This window comes from Symphalangus syndactylus, chromosome 1, assembly GCF_028878055.3.
Source record: "Symphalangus syndactylus isolate Jambi chromosome 1, NHGRI_mSymSyn1-v2.1_pri, whole genome shotgun sequence".
Lineage (NCBI taxonomy): Eukaryota > Metazoa > Chordata > Mammalia > Primates > Hylobatidae > Symphalangus > Symphalangus syndactylus.
In genome coordinates, this window is record NC_072423.2 from 40294618 (window position 1) to 40312621 (window position 18004).

An 18004-nucleotide genomic window follows, 5' to 3' on the forward strand; every position below is an offset into this window, starting at 1 on the left:
CTGGGCAACCAGATCCTTTACGACTCACCCAGGCATCAGCTCCCCCAGGCATTGCCCTCCCCAGGATGTCTCCCACAGGCTAAGAGAACACCCAGCACATACCTTAGGGCCATGCTGTTCCTGCGTCTGTCTGTTTCCCACGTGGCTCAGTATTTTTAAGGCAGGCAAAGTGCTTTAGAGGGTGCCTGGCACAGAGTAAGTGCTACGTGAGCATCTGCTACTGTCCTTATGGTTATTATTGTTATCCTTGCGTCCCCCATGCCTGCATGGGGCCTGGTCCAACATAGGTGCTCAGTGCGTATGTGTTAGATGAGCTGAACAAATCCATGATCAAATTTGAGCCTCACTATCACCCTGCTGGGGGACTTGCTCTAATTGTTCCCATTTTACAGATAAGAACACTGAGGCTCAGTTTCTCCCCTACCCTTTATTTCCCTTACTAAATTCAATGTGCCTCCTAGGAGCAGGCAGGGGCACTCTGTGCATGGCAACTCCCTAGCAGGTAGCCATATGGAACAATTAGTGTAGCCCCTACTCTGTGCCAGGAGCCATTCATGGTGGGTACACTACATCCACTGTCTCGTTTAATCCTCACTCAACCTGGCAGGTAAGAATGAATACCCTTTTCTGCAAAGAGCAGAACCAGTGCCCCAAGAGGGTTGCCCACTTCAGAGCGAGGACACGAAGCCCCCAGCTCCCTCGAGCAGCAACCCCTCCACGTGACTTTCTTTCAAGGGGTGGCACGGTGACCCATTGGAGCACTCAGGCAGCTCGGCTGGGCAGAGGGGCAGGAGAGGAGGCAGAGAATTTCAGCAGGATGGCCAGGGCCAGGGGATGGCAGGGAGGATGGAGACTGGAATGGGAGAGATGACAATGAAATGAGAGGGCCCAATGCTGCAGAAAAGAAAAAGAAAATTCAGACGAGGGTGACAGCCACAGGACTCTGACATTCACCTCTTGGATCAGATCTGGGCCTACATGGGAGAGGGGCAGGGAGCAGGGGTGACCCGATCACTCCCCAAGGCAGCAGAGCTACAGCTGTTCCTCCTCGGGGAACAGCTTCAGTCCTGCCTCCTCCAGGAGGCCCTCCTGATTTTCTCCAGGCCTCAGTGACCTCTCCCCATCCCGTGCGCTAAGATACCTCCCTGCTGGGCCACACTTTCTGGCCAGCATGACCACTGTTTGGCCATTCTTGTTGCCCATTCTCCACCCACATCAGGAGTGTTCGGGGATCTCCCCAGTTAGTCTACAGGTCACAGGCTCTCTGTGCCAAAGCAGGTTCTCAGTAACTACTTACACAATTAAGCTAAAACATGCCCAGCCCTTCCCTGACTGCCCAAGGGCCTGCTTTGCACTCCCCTAAGACCCCTAAAACTGTCCCAGGCCTGAACAAGCAGAGGTGTGTTTGCATGGAGGAAGTGGGGTGTGTGGTGGGAGTTGGGAAATGGCCATCTTTTCTAACACTTCCCAGGATTTCGGGTGTCTCGTACTTTATATGCATGAGAACTCTCTTTCATCCTCACTGCTCTGTGACACTGCTATTTACATCAATTATTTCCATTTTTTTAGAACAGACTGAGGCTCAGAGAGGGCCAAAGTCCCACAGCTGGTAGGTGGTCAAGCTAAAGACTGCCTGATGGCAAAATCTGTATATTCTTTGCTACAGCTTAGTTTCCCATCCCCTCGGCCCCCAAGAAGACCCAGCAAACACAGCCCTTGACCTGCCTGGGAGGAGGCCCTAAACCCAAGGGAGCTCTTAGTTTCTGTTTCGGGTGATTTAAAAGTTTTGGAAATAGAAAGTAGTGATGTTCGCACAGCACTGTGAACGTATGTAATGCCACTGAATTGTAGTACACTTTTAAATGGCTGAAACAGCAGACTTTATGCCGTATATGTTTTACCACGATAAAGAGTCCTGTGCCCCCCTCAGAAGATCCCCTTCCCACCCACTGGTGGGGTTCTCTCCGTCTCCTGGCCTCCCCTCTCAGGCTCTGGTTCCCAGGCCTGGCACACGTGAGGATCTGCCACCATGTTGAAATGCCATCCCTTCTCTCTCTGCCCAGTTAAACCCAAGCTGTCCTCAAGCCTCACCCAGTCATGCCTCCCACAAAGCACCCCATAGTTGTCATAGCCCGTGCCACTTACAAATGGGATTGAGTCAAAACCCAAAATGCCCACCAGCCCTCAGAGTCAAGAAACGAAGTTCCAATCCTGACTAGAGCTCCAAGAGCCAGCTCTGACTCTCCAGCCACTGAACAGCTTGGGTCCCCAAGCTCTGGGAAGATGAGGCCTTGGGGCAACCCTTAAGTATTACTGTCACTTACCCCTGGAAGGACCCAAATGCCAGAGGAGTGTATAGCCACCCCAGGAGTCGGGGCACAGCCTGGACTGGCCTGCCTGAATGAAATGTCACCAAATTCTGTATTTCCATTCAAAAGTTTATGTAAAATTTGCAACTGGAGGTAGAAGAGTTGGCTTGTTTAGTTTAATATAAACTTCATGTTTTCCCCAAATTGAGAGGTAAAACTAGAAATTGTGTCTATCCTGCAGCAGGCCCAAGCCCTGTTTTGCCCCAGGAGTCAAGACTCTGCTCTCCGCTGCGCACACATCTAGTCCACCCCCCAGCCAGATGCTCCCCAGGTGCACCTGTGCAGGGATGGGCCCTGACTTAGGGAATACCCAGGAGATGGCTGAGAGACACCAGCTGAGAAGGCGGGAACCTGATGCCTCCCTCCTCCTTCCCACCACCTCTCTGCTGGGGGAAACTGAGACTTGTCAGGGACCTTCAGGATGGGACTGTGCCATCTCAGGTTGGCATCTGGACTTGTCTCCTACCTTCTCAATCAACACTCCCACCGCACCTGCCCAGGGAAGACCAAACTGGGGGCTGGCTGCTGCCCCCTCACCCCAGATGACCTCTCTTCCCTCACCCCCTCCTTTAGTTCCTTTCCTCCTGGCAGGGAGAGGGCTGGACTCTTCTGGTTCCAGCGGGCGCAAACTTCCTTCCAGTTGTCCCTTGCTGCCCTATCCCTCTGGTTCCGTGGCAGGTGGCAGGCAGCAGCCCTGCATCCCAGGCACCCCTGCATCCCAGGCTCCCCTGCCCCAGAGTAGCCTCAGCATCAGCTTGGCCAGAAGGAGTGAGGCAGGAGCTGCCTCCCAAGCTCAGCTTCCCTCCTGACCCAGCCCTTAGGGAGGGAGACAGGTCTGATGTCCCCCTCCGCCCTGAGGGACATGAGCCCACCGGAGGGGAGGCCTGGGCCACAGCCCACCACCCTGGTGTCCAAGATGAGGAGCTCTGGAGGGTGCTGACAGAACCAAGACAAGGCTCTGGCCCAGCTACCTCTGCTGTCTCCCTCCTCAGCACAGAGTTGGGGACACACACACCTCTGGGCCATGCGAGGACCAGTTCTTTGGGCCCAAGTCCCCCACTGTCACTCCCTCACCTTCCCAGAATCTGACTTTTCAGGTTTGGTCAGAAGTCCCAAATGTCATAGGCAGAGGGGGCAGGTATGGTCCCTTCCCCTGAGTCCATGCCTGCCCCTTCCAGGGAATAAGCCCACCGCGGAGGCCGAGGTCCCCTGGGGAAGAGCCATCCTTCGGCTTAAGGAAGGCCAGTGTCTCCATGCTGGGGGTGGGAGTGGGCACATGCTCCCATTAGCTAGAGGGAATTTGAGGAGTAGAAGCAGGTGTTCTAGGAGGTGCGTGGTCCTCGGGCACAGGCAGCCTGGAGGGGGCCCCTGAGCTTTTGAGGAGGGGGTGGCATGGGGGAGGAAGCCTGCAGCTAAGCAAGCTAGCTGGGGGCGGGGGGAGAAGGGGGAAGACATGGAGAGCGCCTCCACCCCTTCCCTCCTGCTCAGCTTCAGAGGGGGCACAGCAGCTGTTCCAACGCTTCCTGCCCTTCCTTGAGACAGGTGTCCACTGAATTCTCACTTCCTCCCAGCCTCAGAGAGCTCCTCCACCCCCTCTCCACCTGCAGGCTGGTGCTGAGTCAGCAGCCACCGCTTCCTTTCCTAGGTGCGGGGAGGCCAGCACTTAGATCTGAGGGATACAGCGTCGTCAGGGGAGGCCAACGTGGGTGACCATCCCCCTCCCTCTCTGGCAGGGAGGACTTCCTTGAGGGCTCCGCCGCGCACAGCAGCACACCCCAGGGGCATGTTTCAAGGAAAGGACAGCAGGACGAAGCAGCAGCATCCGGGGGAATGTCCCACTCAGTGGCCCAACAAGAGCAGCAGCACCAGACTTATGCCAGTCTTGAGCTCGGGGTCAAGGAGCCCTGCGTCTGTGCTTCCAGGCTTTGCCCATGCCCTGGGTGGGCTACTAGCCAGGCAGGGGTAATTACTGCTCCCTTCCCACCTACTGCACAGTATGACCTGGCCAATGGAAGTTCACGTGCCTACTGAGTCCTAAAGGTCATGTGGCTACTTTCCCAGTGAAAAAGCAAAAAGGTGATAGGAATAGAAGCTCTTCTCATCACGAGGAAAGCACAGTGTTTTAGAGCAGGCAGGGGCAATCCAGCCAACTCTCTCCCTTGGCAGATAGGCAGTGAAGTCGCAGAGTACTGAGGCTTGGCCAAGACCTCACACGGGTAGTTACTGGCAGAGAGGCCATGAAGCCAGGGCTATTTCCACTGTCCCACATGGCCTGTCTGAGCGCCACCACTGTGAAGAATGCCAGTGATGATCTTCACTGTCGCCTTTGGCTGGCTTCTTGACTTGTTTCCTATGCATTACTTCATGTGAAAAGTCCAGTAAGGCACAAGCCATAAGATGTACCCATTTGACTGATGGGAAAACTGAGAATTGATGGAAGGAAACTAACCTGTTCAAGATCACAGTGGAAGTTTGTGGACCAGAATCTAGGTCTCAGAATAGTTTATTCAAGTCATATTCCTTTCCCCAGCCCTCTCTTATCTGCCTCCCCTCCACTTATTTGGGCCTCTCGATGGAAGGGGCTGCTGGTGGGCAGAGAGGAGTGAGAGTTGTCACACCTGATCCACTCACCACCTCCTCCCCACATGGCTGGACAGCAGTCCAAGGGAGGTGGGTTAGGGCAGCACCAGGCGGCCTAGAACCTATGGCAATTTGAGTGCATGCGAAGCCAGCAAACTTAGCTGTTGAGCCACTATTCAAGTGGAATATTATGTAGCCATTAAAAGCGGTGCTTGTGAAAACAGCATAGCAGAATGTGAAAATGTCCGTGGCATTAATGTAAAATAGGAAATAAAGAATGTAAAAAGTATACATATATTGTGTTTGCAGCTCCACTCCCCCAAAAAAAACAACAAATATATGAACAAAAATATGACTGCATTTCACTAACATGATCACAGAGAGATGGACTCCTATGAGGTTTTTTTTTTCCTTTAGTTTATTTTCTAAACTTTCCAGAGGGTGATTCTATCATCTCTGTGAAACAACATAGATACAATTTGTTAAGGCTTCAAGATAATCTAAGAAAAAATGCAAAACGTGCCCTCACCTTGGGGCTCAAAGCCTCAGGAAGGGGACACCTATTATTTCTGTGGAAATCAGCGCACGGACTCCACCTCCCTGGAGTTCCTCCAGCAAGCCGGCCAGGCCTGCTCTGAGATGGCATCTAAGGGTGAAAGGACTCTCCACCCTGGGTTCCAATGTCCTGTTCATTTCCTACTCTGGAGAGTTTCTGGTCCACCATGCACCCTCCCTGTCTCTCAAAGTCCCCTTTTGGGACATGCAAGGCTCAGGGTTGGGGGTCTAGACCCCCTTGAAGCTTGGCGGGCCATTAGCTGGAAAGATCCTCTTCCACTGTAGACAAAGAGCCTAGCATTCAGAATCGGTCCCACCGGCTATGGCAGGAAAGCAGGGATTCCTTTCTCATTCTTGCCTTGGTCTTGATGAGGCTCCTTGCCGCATGCAGGCCATGGCAGGCAGTGCAGGGGGCCATAGTCGAGTGTCCAATCGCCTGGGCTCCCCTTCTGGCTTAGCCATTTACTAGCTAGTCAGGAGGGGTGGCAAAGGCTTTCACCACTCTTGGCCTCAGCTTCCTCCTCTGATTCCCAATTAACTCCTCATGGGCTGTGCCAAGGAGGAAATGAGATAATGGAAGAGAGAGCTTTGAATTGGGAAAAACCCCCTCTTTGCAGACAGGACCAATCTTGAGATCAGAGCCCCTGTCCTTGTCCTCAGTCCCCACTCCCTGCCCTCTCCTCTGCCAATACACTACTGGGTCGGGCTCCCTCCCATTCCCCCTGCTGCCATGTGTAGGGATGGCCTTTTGCAAAGTAATGGAGGCAAAACTCCTGGTACTTGCCCACTTTGGGGTCTGTCTTTTCAAGAAAGGCAAAGTTTGATAAAACTTTTTCCAACTGGGATTTCGGGATACTGATTGGTACAACTCCGGGAGGAGTTCATATTATAAGAAAGCTTGCTCAAGGGGTGACCTAAGCCAGTAAAGACACATGTGAATAACCTCATAAGGGTTTCAGGCATGAACAGAGTTTGGGGGGACAAGTCATGTGAGTATGAGGAGCTTTTATTGTTGAAGTTCATTTCCTACCCCAACCAGGAATCTGTATGTAAAGCACTAGAAGTCTCAACTCCCAGACGTTGCCACACTCCCCTTTCATCTGCCACTCTGGCGTCTGAAGTTCTATGTGCTTATCTGTACACTAAACTCAATTCTCACCAAAATGGACTGTTCCTCCCATGTTCCCCATTTGTCTTCATGGTCTTATATTCTCCAAAGCACCCCAAAGACCTCCTGCCCCTCAGCCCCTTCCACACAGACTCAATCCTGCTTACTCCACCTTACAGTAAAGCCCCCGATGTGAGCCTTCTTCTCCTCCCCACCCCCCAAGCCTGTCCCATCTCCTCCCTGACCTCAGCCCCTAGCCCCATCCCTCTGTCATCAGCTGCAGAATAAACTGTTTAAACAGCCCTCTCCCCTCAGAGCTCCCAAAGGCCAAAGGAGCCAGTCCAAACTCTTCCAGAGGCCTTCAGAAACTGGCTTCAAAACCTCTTCAAGCCTTTTCTCCCACATTCTCCAGACCTTGTGCTGCTTAACTCCTGGAGTTGTGCTCTGAGGAGAGCCATTCAAAGACAGGACAATGATCCCGGTGCTTCCTGTAGGCCTGCACACGTGCCCCCCTCCCCCCTCATCAACACACACTGCTCCCTCCTGCTATGCACTTTCTGTTCTTGCCAAATCAGCAGAGCCACTGGCCTTGGCCAAAATCACTCATTCCCTCCACCTTGGGTGCTCTCTCCTCTTCATCCTCCTCCCTCCTGTATACACACCACCCTTTGAGGCACATCGCAAACCCGCCTCTGCAGCAAGCTCACCTCTGACCTTATTTGATCCTCTGGCCAGTAAACACCTACAGTTGTGAAGGGAAGGGGCAGCTGTCTGGCACATCCTAGGCACCTGCTGCATGCCAGGTATCTTCTAATAGCTTAGACATAGCCTGTCAGGTAGGTTTCATGGCAGTCATCAATCACTGTTCAGAGGATGCTCAAAGCAGTGGCCTAAGTTCACCCTTCCAGGTCAAGACGGGGCTAGGACTCAAACCCTGGACTGCTCCGAGCTCTTTTATCTCACCAGTCAGGACATTCTGCCATTCGTGTGGACATTTTGGCTCAGAACATCTTAGACAGTATCTGGTTTCCTAAGCATTCATCCCTCAACCTCAGCATAAGCCCCAGGAGGCAGGCACTCAGGTCTCCATTTCTTCTGTATCCCCCTTAGCGCAGTGTTTGGCCCCAAGTAAGTATTCAATGAACACTCATTAACTAAATGAACAAACAAGTGAGTGGGTGAATGAATGAACAACTAAACACATGAAGTACAGGCATTGCATGTGGTTTGGCTATGGGGTTATAAGCATTTGCTTTTGGTTCTTAAATTATCCTGAAAATCTGAGTCTTTCCAAGATAAGCCCTCCCCCTTCCCCCAATTCTCTTGGAAATATATTGGTTTATCTGTAGCTAAACCATACCAGAAACTAATAAATACTAATTCACATTCATACAATGTTAAGCCGGGAATTTTTACAAAGCTGTTTAGATCCATAGAGAAACTAAGACACAAGTGTCTTGCAGATTTGTGTGACAATTGTGGAGTAGGATTGAGGGAACCAAAGTCACACCCTGAATCAGAGTCAAGGACCTGTTGTCTCCTGCCCTTTGCTTCAGAAAAGGGATCCCTGCTGCCCTTGGATCCAGCACAGAACTGTTGCTTCCGTAGCCTAGAAAACCATTAAATCATCTAGTGTGCCACTGCAGGATACTTATTTAAAGATGGGAAGGACAGGGTGGGGCAGGAGGTGAGAAAACTGCAAAAGGAAGATGGGTGGCCCAGGCCCTGTCATTTGCACATTAGGGCCTCAACACTCTTGGTGGTCTTTTCCCTAAATTTGAGTGACTAATAGTATTTGCTGGTTTGTGGAAAATTATTATTAAAGAAAACTCATTAACTTAGTGGGTCTTTCTGATGCTAGTTTCAAGAGAGAAGTTCTCTTGTTCAGAAAGAAGAGCTGTGTTCCATCTTATTACAAAGCCTGTGACATAGGATTCACTGAACTGATGGGTTTTCCAAAATCCTGAAGTCAAGGTGCTACAACAGATATGTGTCAGGTGGTTGAGAGAATAAATATAAAGAACAATGGCCTTGTAGTTCCTGAATCGTCCAGTCACAGGGAAAGTATCCTTAATATGTAAGTGTTTAGTTCAGACAATCTGGGTCAAACATTAAATGCACTGCATACATTGCTAAAACATGATTTCCCGTTAACCCACAGCTTGCTACATTATTACTAGGTTACCAACCATCCTCAAAATGTATTCTCAAACAATTCTAACATATAACAAAAATTTAGAAAAATGAAATCTTGGAATTGGTTAAGATTGATCTAATGAGCCACTGTTCTCTAGGGCAAATAATTGAGTGATCACTCAATTCAGGGCAGTTTTATTATTGTTGAGGTTGGATTGGAGGCTTTCTAAGTCTCGTGTAAAAGAAAATTTAAAAAGAAGAAAAAGAAACAAACAAAATCTTCAGAGGACTAGCCTTGTAGACCTGTGTCTCTCCTCTTGCACAAACTACAGCACAGCCTCCACTGGGAACATCCATGTGTGTCCATGTGTCACAGTAAATCAGCTCAGCTTTCCCACCCAGGCTGGGAAGAGCACGAGAACAAAGAGGGCCAGAGCAGAGAGGGCAGCCATGGGGGGAGAGGAGAGTTGCATGAAGCCACAAAGAAGGCAAGGAAGCACTGTGGTCAGGCAAGGGTGCAACCACCGGCAAGGAGCAGGGTGAGCCCGGGAGTCAGTCAGCCCAGGCGAGCAAGGACAATGCACATCGGCCAAGAGAGGAGCAGCTCCAAAATGATGACCCTTTGAAAGAACCAGGAATTTCTTTAATCAACTCATTTCCTTAGTGTCTAAAATGCCTCATTTAGCAAGGCTTGTTCTGGGCTGAAATTGAATAGGTATAATTGACAAATGGCTGAATTTGGGTTCCACTCTGGGAAAAAAAATACCTCTCCACTGCCTTCTCCAATGTAATTATGCAAAAAAAAAAAAAAAAAAAGACATTTTAAGGGTTCTTTTTCCAACTCAATTTGGGGTTAGGTCCTGACTTTGCTCCTGATCTCCCCCTCCCCCTTCCCCACCTCAACACACACCCTTAGACAATGGCTGAGATCTTAGCTGTCTTTTCTCTTAAGAGAGGCCCTAGGGCCATAGATGAAGCAGCTGTCAGGAAAACTAGGCTATAATCAGCTTTAACTGGCTCACAGCCTGCAGAGGGCACAGACCCTCTTATTCCTACAGTAACAGGTCCGCTGCTGGCCCTGGGATAGGGGTGGGAGTGGTCTGAGTCAGTTTCTGTTTCAAACATCTTCCTTATCCAGGATCTCAACGCAAAACTTACATTGCAAGTCCTAAAAATTTAAATATGCACATAGAAGAGGGTACCTTAAAATTCCAGATCATGGCTTCAGCTACATGTAACATGTCACCCCCAGCATGATTTATAAGGACAGTAAATCAATGAGACAGCAAACAGAAAAGTTAAAACACAACTCAAAATGGGTTTTTAGGCGAGTCTGAAATGCTACAAGATTGCTAGTTAAGAACAGTATCCCTTTTCTCAACCTAAGTGTTATATCCCCTTCTCTTCACCAGCATCATAAACCCAGTGCCCATGTATCTTGAAAACTAAGATGAAATGTGGAGGCTATTGAGTACACAGGCGGCCAAAGGTAGGGGTTCTCTCTAGGCAGGTGAACTGTTTCAGTGTAACAGGACAACTGGCCCCTCCTATCGCCCCAGACATCTATTGTGAAAAGATATGGACTAAATGAGATTAAAGTCACCATATCTGTACCACAAAAAAAAAAAAGAGTAAAGTAAAAAGAAAAGGCATTCACTCAAATCTTACAATGGGAGGTGGGAGTGGTGGGTGGGTGAGGGTGGGGATAGAAAAGCAAGGGGGGAAATCTAAACAGCAGGATACGACAATAAATGGGAAAACAGCAAGAGAAAAAGCACACTAGGTTAATATAGGAAAACTAGTTCTTTATTGAGAGATTGTATATTAGTATTAGTGGATTCTGTGTGTAACAATGTCGTCATGCACACGATACAAAAAAAAAGGCTGGGCCCACCATGCTTCGGAAGGGCAACAGAACAAAAGCAGCGTACAATGAGCAGATGGCCCGGGCTACACGACCACAGTACGTTTCAGCAGGGTAACATCTCTAACCGAGCGCTGTACATTGTCAACTGGGGGATGTAAAAAAATACAGATCATGCTTTAGTTTTAGTACAAGAAAAGGTGAAAAAGATACACAACCAAAAGGATATTTGATACAGAAAAAATTACCCACAAAATAAGAACAGGAAGTAATTCAGCACAGCAGAACACGCTACCCCTGTTTAATGGAAAACCATTTTGCTGGGATTCTTTTTTCTTTTCTTTTTTCTCTTTGTTTTCAGATTGCCAAATGGCAGTCTGGGGAGGCTATATGGGACTTTATTTTGGAAGGGCCCTCAAAGTAGGGGCCTTATTCTTTTATTATTGCTGCTGTTTTGTTTCAGTTTTCAAGCAGGTCTGGCTGGCGAGCAGCAGAAGGGAGCCGGCTGTTAAAGGGGCAGCCCTGAGGGCCAGGGCGGATGTCCAAAGATGCTCTTGACATTGTACAATTAAACAATTAAGAAGCGATGGCCACAGCTCCCACTTAAGCCAGGGACCTTGGTGCACCAAGTTTTCAGAGGCTATGGGATAGCAGCAACTGTCATTTCATCAAAGATTTTTTAAATACATATGTTTAACATTTTTTGCCTCCAACTAAGTGCAATCCTCAGTTATGCCTGGGTGCTGCCAAGAAGCTAACTGATAGCCACCCAGATAACTGAAAAATGGGGTGCTGCAGCCTCTAAGCCAAGGCAAAAGGAATCCACTTAACAGGGATTTACAGTGCAATGTACTCGGCTAAACAAGATGAAGATACAAAAATGGTTATTTCTCTACATCTATTCTGAAATGGCCTACATCCTACACTACTACAATGGAAACTAAAAAGAACAGATTTAAGCTGGCAAACTCTCTAATAGTTTTACAAGAAGATTGTGGTTTAGGACCTTGTTGAGTTAAGCATTAGTATCCTCTATCGGAAGGTCATGAACTCTTATCACATTGTGCTAAATTTTACCCACAGACCAACTCACCCCTCAGCCCTTGAATTTCCTGTGGGCATGTTTGCCATGAAAGTAAACTTTAACTGATGGGCAGAATTTGTGTTGTTGGATTTTTTTGTGGGGGGGGAGGTGAGGGAGAAGGTAGTATTAAAAATAAAATTTAAAGGCAGCTGAGCAATTTGAATTTCAAAACATGGAATCAGCATCCTGCAATGGTATTTAGAGATTGGTGGTATTAATGAGGATGGTAATGATTTAATCAGGATAATTATACTTTCAGGCTCAACATCCTTCTTAATCATTTTTGAATTTCTGCCTAGTGTAATGATCCACACCCGTTTTAAGAGGAAATGCCAAGTAATAAGAGATAATTGTGTATTGAGGGAGGGGGTGGCATTTCAAGGAGATCGTATCCAGCCCCCCTCTTTCTTCCTCACACACCCACTCCCCCTCACCCCCATGGCTAGGCTGGCCTGAGATAGGGGATACTGCCGCTTAAATAGCAATGCCTTCCTCAGATGGAGACAGGAAATGGTTAAGAGGGTGTCACAATACAGCTAAATGCGGAGGCAGAAGGGTCACAGCGCACACAGCAGCGAGTTGACCATTCACTGAGCTACACAATGAAGAAAAAAAAGATTTGATAAATGCAGAATGTCATCATTCTATCATCACACAAAAAACTGCGGTTCAAACAGGCCTAAGGGGGCCAAGCTTGCCTTTTAGGTTCTGGGGAGAGGCGCGGGGCTGGGGACAGCTGGGCTGGATAAAATAGGGCTGGGCTTTCCTTTTCTTGCCCAATCGGGCCCCTGGGGCGCACTAAAGCGCTGGCCCTGCGACCCCACCCCCCACCCCGACTTGGTAGAGGAGCCCTGGTCGGCCAAGGGAAGACATCATTCTGTGTGTGAGGGAGTGGGGAGAGGGGGAGGAGGGCCTGAGCCAGCAGGGATTTAAGCAGACGTGGAGTGGGAGAGGATAGAAGAAACATTTCCAAGACGAGAAATGTGAGTCCAGAGGCAGAATACAAAAAAGAAAAAAAATGAATCTAAATGCATCTCGGATTTGCTTGGGAGGTGGGAATTTTTTTATTAAAAGAAAATGAAAGAAATGTGGAGTGGAGGTGGGGAGAAGAGGGGAAAATCAAGCTATTGTTGTAGCAGAATGTGAGGGAGAGGGGATGTGGGGAAAGGGGACCGTGCAAACACACCCCATTTATCACAGTTAAAAACAAAGCCCGCGCCGGCCCGCTGCTTTGTCAACCGCTGCCCGGGGCAAAGGCCTGGCGTGGGGGCAGCTTCCCACCTCATCCTCACACACAGCACAACACCCAAGGGCCGGACGCCCCGCTCCAGCCGGGCCCAAGGGGGGCACAGCAGCGCAGGTCTGACTCCGAGGCGCGCGCGCACACTCGCACACATGCACACACACTTACATACAGACACACACACACACACACACACACGCGCGCCCAAGCATCTTGAACCCGTGTATGCAACTGTCATACAAAGACAGTTGCGGGGGGCGGGGTGAGCAGGGCAATAGCACAAGGGCGATGCACAAAAAGGGTTAAAAGGGAAAAAAGGATGGGATGGAAAATCGTGCAAGTGCCCACGAGAGGGTGGGGGCTGGGGCATGGGATAGGGCAGAGACCCAGGTCCCAGCTAGCCAGCCATCGGTACTAATGACCAAAAAATGAAGAAATACAAAACACACATAACACAAAACACACATATACCTCAAAAAAAGCAAACCACAGAAAACCAAGCATGCTCTCGCGCGCGCTCTCTCTCATACACACACACACACACACACACACACACACACACACACACACGGTCATGTATCTTTCTCCTTTCGATCATACAGGGCTAGGTATTAAGGGAAGGGGCTGTGATTTGGGGGAACCACGTCCGCCGCAAAGAATAAAAAATGGGGCTGGGGAGGAAGGGACCCAAATTCGCCAAACCCTAACTTCACTACAAAAGCTCCCACGAGGGCGACCGCCCCCACCCTCGGGGGTCCCCCTAAAAGGGGGTTGGGGGAAGCCACCGCTCGCCCTGCGTCCTCGCGGGTGTGCCCTGAGCCCCCGGCCGCCCGCGGCGCCCGCCCCCGCCCCGGTGCCTGCGGCGATCCACGCTCCGAAGCAGACCCCGAAAGGAAAAAGCGATACCTCTGTTTCGCACAGAGCCAAACACTGGAAGCACGAGATAGCCGACGTGGACCAGGACCATCCTGGCTCCTCGCGCGGCGGCGGCGGCGGCGGCGGCGGCTGCGCGCGGGCCCTTTGTGGCGCGGCTCCGGGGCGCGGGCGCGGGCGGCGGCGGGGCTGCGGGAGCCGCCGGGGCGGGAGGCGGAGCGCGGGGCGCGGGCGGCGGTGGGGCGGCGGCTGGCGGGGAGACAGATGGCCCATGGAAAGGCTCCCTTCCCGGCCCCTCTCGACATTCAAAGGCGCTGGGGCCGCAGCTGCCGCCACACAAAGACGCGCGCAGCCAATGGGAGCGGAGCGCAGCGCGGCGCGGCCTCGCCGGAACCGCGGGGGACAGCGGGGACCGCGGGCGCGCGGGTGGCGGGGGGAGGGAGGGGTGACGGCTGGAAGGGGGCGGGCGGCCAATCGCCGCGGCCCGCTGCGGGGCGCGAGGGAGGGGTCAGCCCCACGGGACGCGTGGAGCCCAGCGCGGGTCCCTGGCCGCCTGCGGGCCGGAGAGCGCGCGCGTGAAGCGCCCCTGCACAGACATGGGCGGCGTGAACACGGAACGTGCACACATGGAGAGGGACGTGCACTCAGACATGCGGAGGTGCGTTCCTTAGTGCAGAGAGACGGGCACGAGCGCCCTTAGTGCACACGACCCTGAGGTCCCTGCACACCGCGCACGGGTCACTCGGGGACGTGCGCTCGGAGGCTGGCGCACGTGTAGAGCCTGACTGCGGGCACAAGGGAAGCTGGAATGCGAACAAGCAGCCGCAAACAGGACCCAGACACTGTCACACAGACATGCACACACCAAACGCCTTGTTAACGCAGGACACGTGCCAAGACCGCATTCTCAGAGACACACAGAGGGGACACACGATGCAGACACAGGTAAGACATGCACATTCCCCAGGCTCTCTGCCTGGCGCACCGCATCGTTGCTCTTGGGGAGAACAAAGCTCACAATAATTATTTGCTGAATTGAAATTCACTCATTCACTGAGGTCTTTGCCAACAGTCTACACAGAGACACACTGCCCAGAAAACCCAGGGCCACTCATCTACCTTTTGCCCTGATCTGAAACAGGTACACCCAGCCATGTGCACAGACACGCCCACTTCCACAGCCAGCAGGCAGCTATGTAACATCGGGCTCTGCGGCTCCTGCAAATTCACACGTGGAGGCACAGCCACCGTGTCACATGTGCCCTGTGACAGTCCAGCTGGGGACAAGCAAGACCCAATCAAAGAGCCTTCACCGCAAGCTTTGTTGCCAGGAGGACGACTGAAGCGGTGTTCTTGCATGCTCAGCTGACCTGTGAAAACTCCCAAGGCAACCCTACGCCTACAATCAGGCTCACAGTCCACACACTAAGGCCAGAGAATGCTTCAGGGGCCCAGCCACGGGCAGAAAGACAGAGGACATTCCCTACATCGGGACTTGTCTTCAAAACCCAGTGGTTTCTTTATTTAATGAGTCTGATAAATAGCAGATGGTAAAAATCACAGTATGTGGAGCTGAAAAGAATCTAATCCAACCCCAATCTGCCCTCACCTTGGAAAATGAGGGTCATTCACTTAATCCATGCTGTGTTGAGCAAGGGCATAGGGAGGTGATCCAGATCTGCCCAAGATCCCAATTCTTGGAGGCCGGAGAGGGCCTCAGAGATGCCAATGGGCAATCACCATAGAGCCTGTTCCCTGCAGAAATGGGCAGCACGGGAAGCTGGGCAAATGTGGAGCCTTGGAGGGGCACCCAGCCCAGTGGGTGGCAAGGGGAGGAGTTGAGGATGACTCCAGGAAAGTGACTTCTAAGGCTTTTGAAACTTGAAGAATAAAGAATGGGAGAAGTGAGGTGAGACAATGGACAAGACAGCAAAGGGAAAACCACAGCCTGGCTTTACCCAGACAGCTACCATATTCCCAGTGGCAAGGGCAGAACCCAGGGTTCACCATTCTCTCTCCCACAAGCACGTGGATCCCTCAGACCTGAGCTCTCTTTCTCACCCTAAACTCTGGCTGCCCCCAGAGAACTCAGGGATGAAGACGGCCAGAGGCAAGTCTCCCAACAGCAGTCCAAGTCTCACCCTAGGCAATTTTTTTCAACCCACTTCTGCCACCAGCTCTTTCCTTTTTTCATTATCTGATAAATAAACACAATGCCACTACTAATTGAAATCTGAAAAAAATGAAAGGATTTTAACAAACACCGAACTACTCGAATTTTTTCCTGTTCTATTTCAGGGTTGGACAATATGCATACATATCAGAATTGTCATCATAATCTACGTATTTTTCATCCTGCTTTTTAAACAACATTTTATCAGAAACATTTTCCTGTCCTTTTACGTAGGCGTTGTAATTATCATTTCAAATGTTTTTATATATTCCAACTAGTGAATGTATCGTGAAATTACTTAATCATACCTTATTCTAGGGCATTTAATTTGCTCCCAGTGTTCCATTATTACAGATCACACAATAAACTTCATGCATATGGCATCTCATTTTGGTTGAACTATAAACGTAGAATAAACTTCTAGGATTGACATTTATGAATTGACAAATACGGAAAACTTTATGGCTTTTGCCACAAATTGCTTTATAAAAAGATAAAACTCATTGTCAGTACTATCAGCAGTATGTATATGGTATGCCAATTTCTCTGTGCAACCTTGCTAGTTTTGGGTGGGCATTCTTTTTAAAAAATCTTACTTTGTACCAGAACAGCTCGCAAAAGCTTATGATTACCCAATCTGACCTTGACAGGAAGGTGGTTAGGGTTCAAACTCTGTAATCAAATTGCCTGGCTTCACATTCTGCCTCTGACACGTAGTAGCTCAGGCAAGTTATTTAACTCCTCTAGGCCTTGGTTTCAACATCGTAAAATGGGCTTGATGATAGCAACCTTCTTGGTGGGGTTCTTTTGAGAACCAGATGAGTTAATACTTGTAGAGTACACAGAATCGGGCCTGGCTGTTCAGCTGTTAGTTCTTTCCCTTCATTTGTCCATCTCTCCTTGCTCACCACCTCTTGCCCTCCACTTGCTATTTATGATTGCCTAGTTAATGCAGTTAGTGTAAATTATGCTATAGCATGGAACAGCCCTCAGACAAAGGCAATCATCAAAGAACAGACCAGCAATGCAAACCAAGGGAAATCTATGAGTCCACCTAATAATTGCATCCTTCACATTCGCACATCAGAGAAACCTGACAGACAGATACCTGCATTCGTCAGTACACCAACATATAAACACAGGCATGAGCCTCCTGCTAAGAAGGAATTTTTGTGGATTAGGAGGAGGAGTTTCATTTTTAATGAAACCTTGTCAACTACCTAACATTTCTCAGCCCAACACACCCATCTGTGTAATGCGGATTAGCACAACCCCTGCCAGACCTACCTTGTAGGTTTATTGTGAGGATTCAGTGAGAACGTGATAAAGAATCTGAAAAAAAAAAAAAGAAAAGAAAACAAAATTCTAGAAGCATAAATTCAGCGATGTCTCCAGAATGAAAGTTAATTACTGTCTTGCCCATCTCTTGTTTTTCAGATGAGGAAGCTAAAGCTCAGAAGGTTGTAAACAAGGTCACAGCCATTCATGGCTGAGCTAGAACTAGATTCCATATTTCCTAGCACAGAGCCTAGTCTTGCTTCTACTTTCTATCTGTTTCCATCAGGCTGGGATGACCGTTTTCCACTCTCCCTCCCATTAGCTAAAGTCCATAGAAGTACAATAAAGCAGATTTCTGGAGTAGAAAGATTTGTAGAAATATTCCATTCTTCAGCGTTTTTTTCTTTGTATGTTCTGCACCCCCTCAATCCCTGCCAAAACAAAATCAATACCTAGTGCATGTTTGTGGCATAGCATGTAAGGCTCAAGAAGTATAAAAAAATGAAAAGTGAAGGTTGATCTATAATTCCTAATCCAAAATGGAAAAACATGGCCTTAGAGGATGGAGAAAGCGCTGTCACTTTGGTCTCTGACCCACACTTTGAATCCCCACTCTCTTTTGGCTCCACTATGGCCACCTGCAAAAAGATTTCTATAGATCCTCATGTTTCTGGAGCCCAGAAGTATCTGTTTTAAGAACAGCTCTTTTGGAGCCCAACATTACATCTAGGTTATGCCCAC

At 49.7% G+C, this 18004-nt stretch overlaps 1 protein-coding gene across 2 annotated transcripts in view; it reads right to left on the minus strand.

The window, feature by feature from the left end:
* Positions 1–14205, minus strand: part of ARK2C (arkadia (RNF111) C-terminal like ring finger ubiquitin ligase 2C) — a 128732-nt gene extending 114527 nt beyond the window's left edge. Inside the window, exon 1 of one of the 2 annotated variants that reach the window (XM_055233435.2) lies at positions 13846–14169. In XM_055233435.2, coding sequence (XP_055089410.1) covers positions 13846–13906 — 61 coding nt within the window. In that variant the 5' untranslated portion in view covers positions 13907–14169. Of the gene's footprint in view, positions 1–13845 lie in introns of both variants that reach the window. The other variant, XM_063644387.1, reaches the window with a different exon arrangement.
* Positions 14206–18004: the final 3799 nt, after the last annotated feature.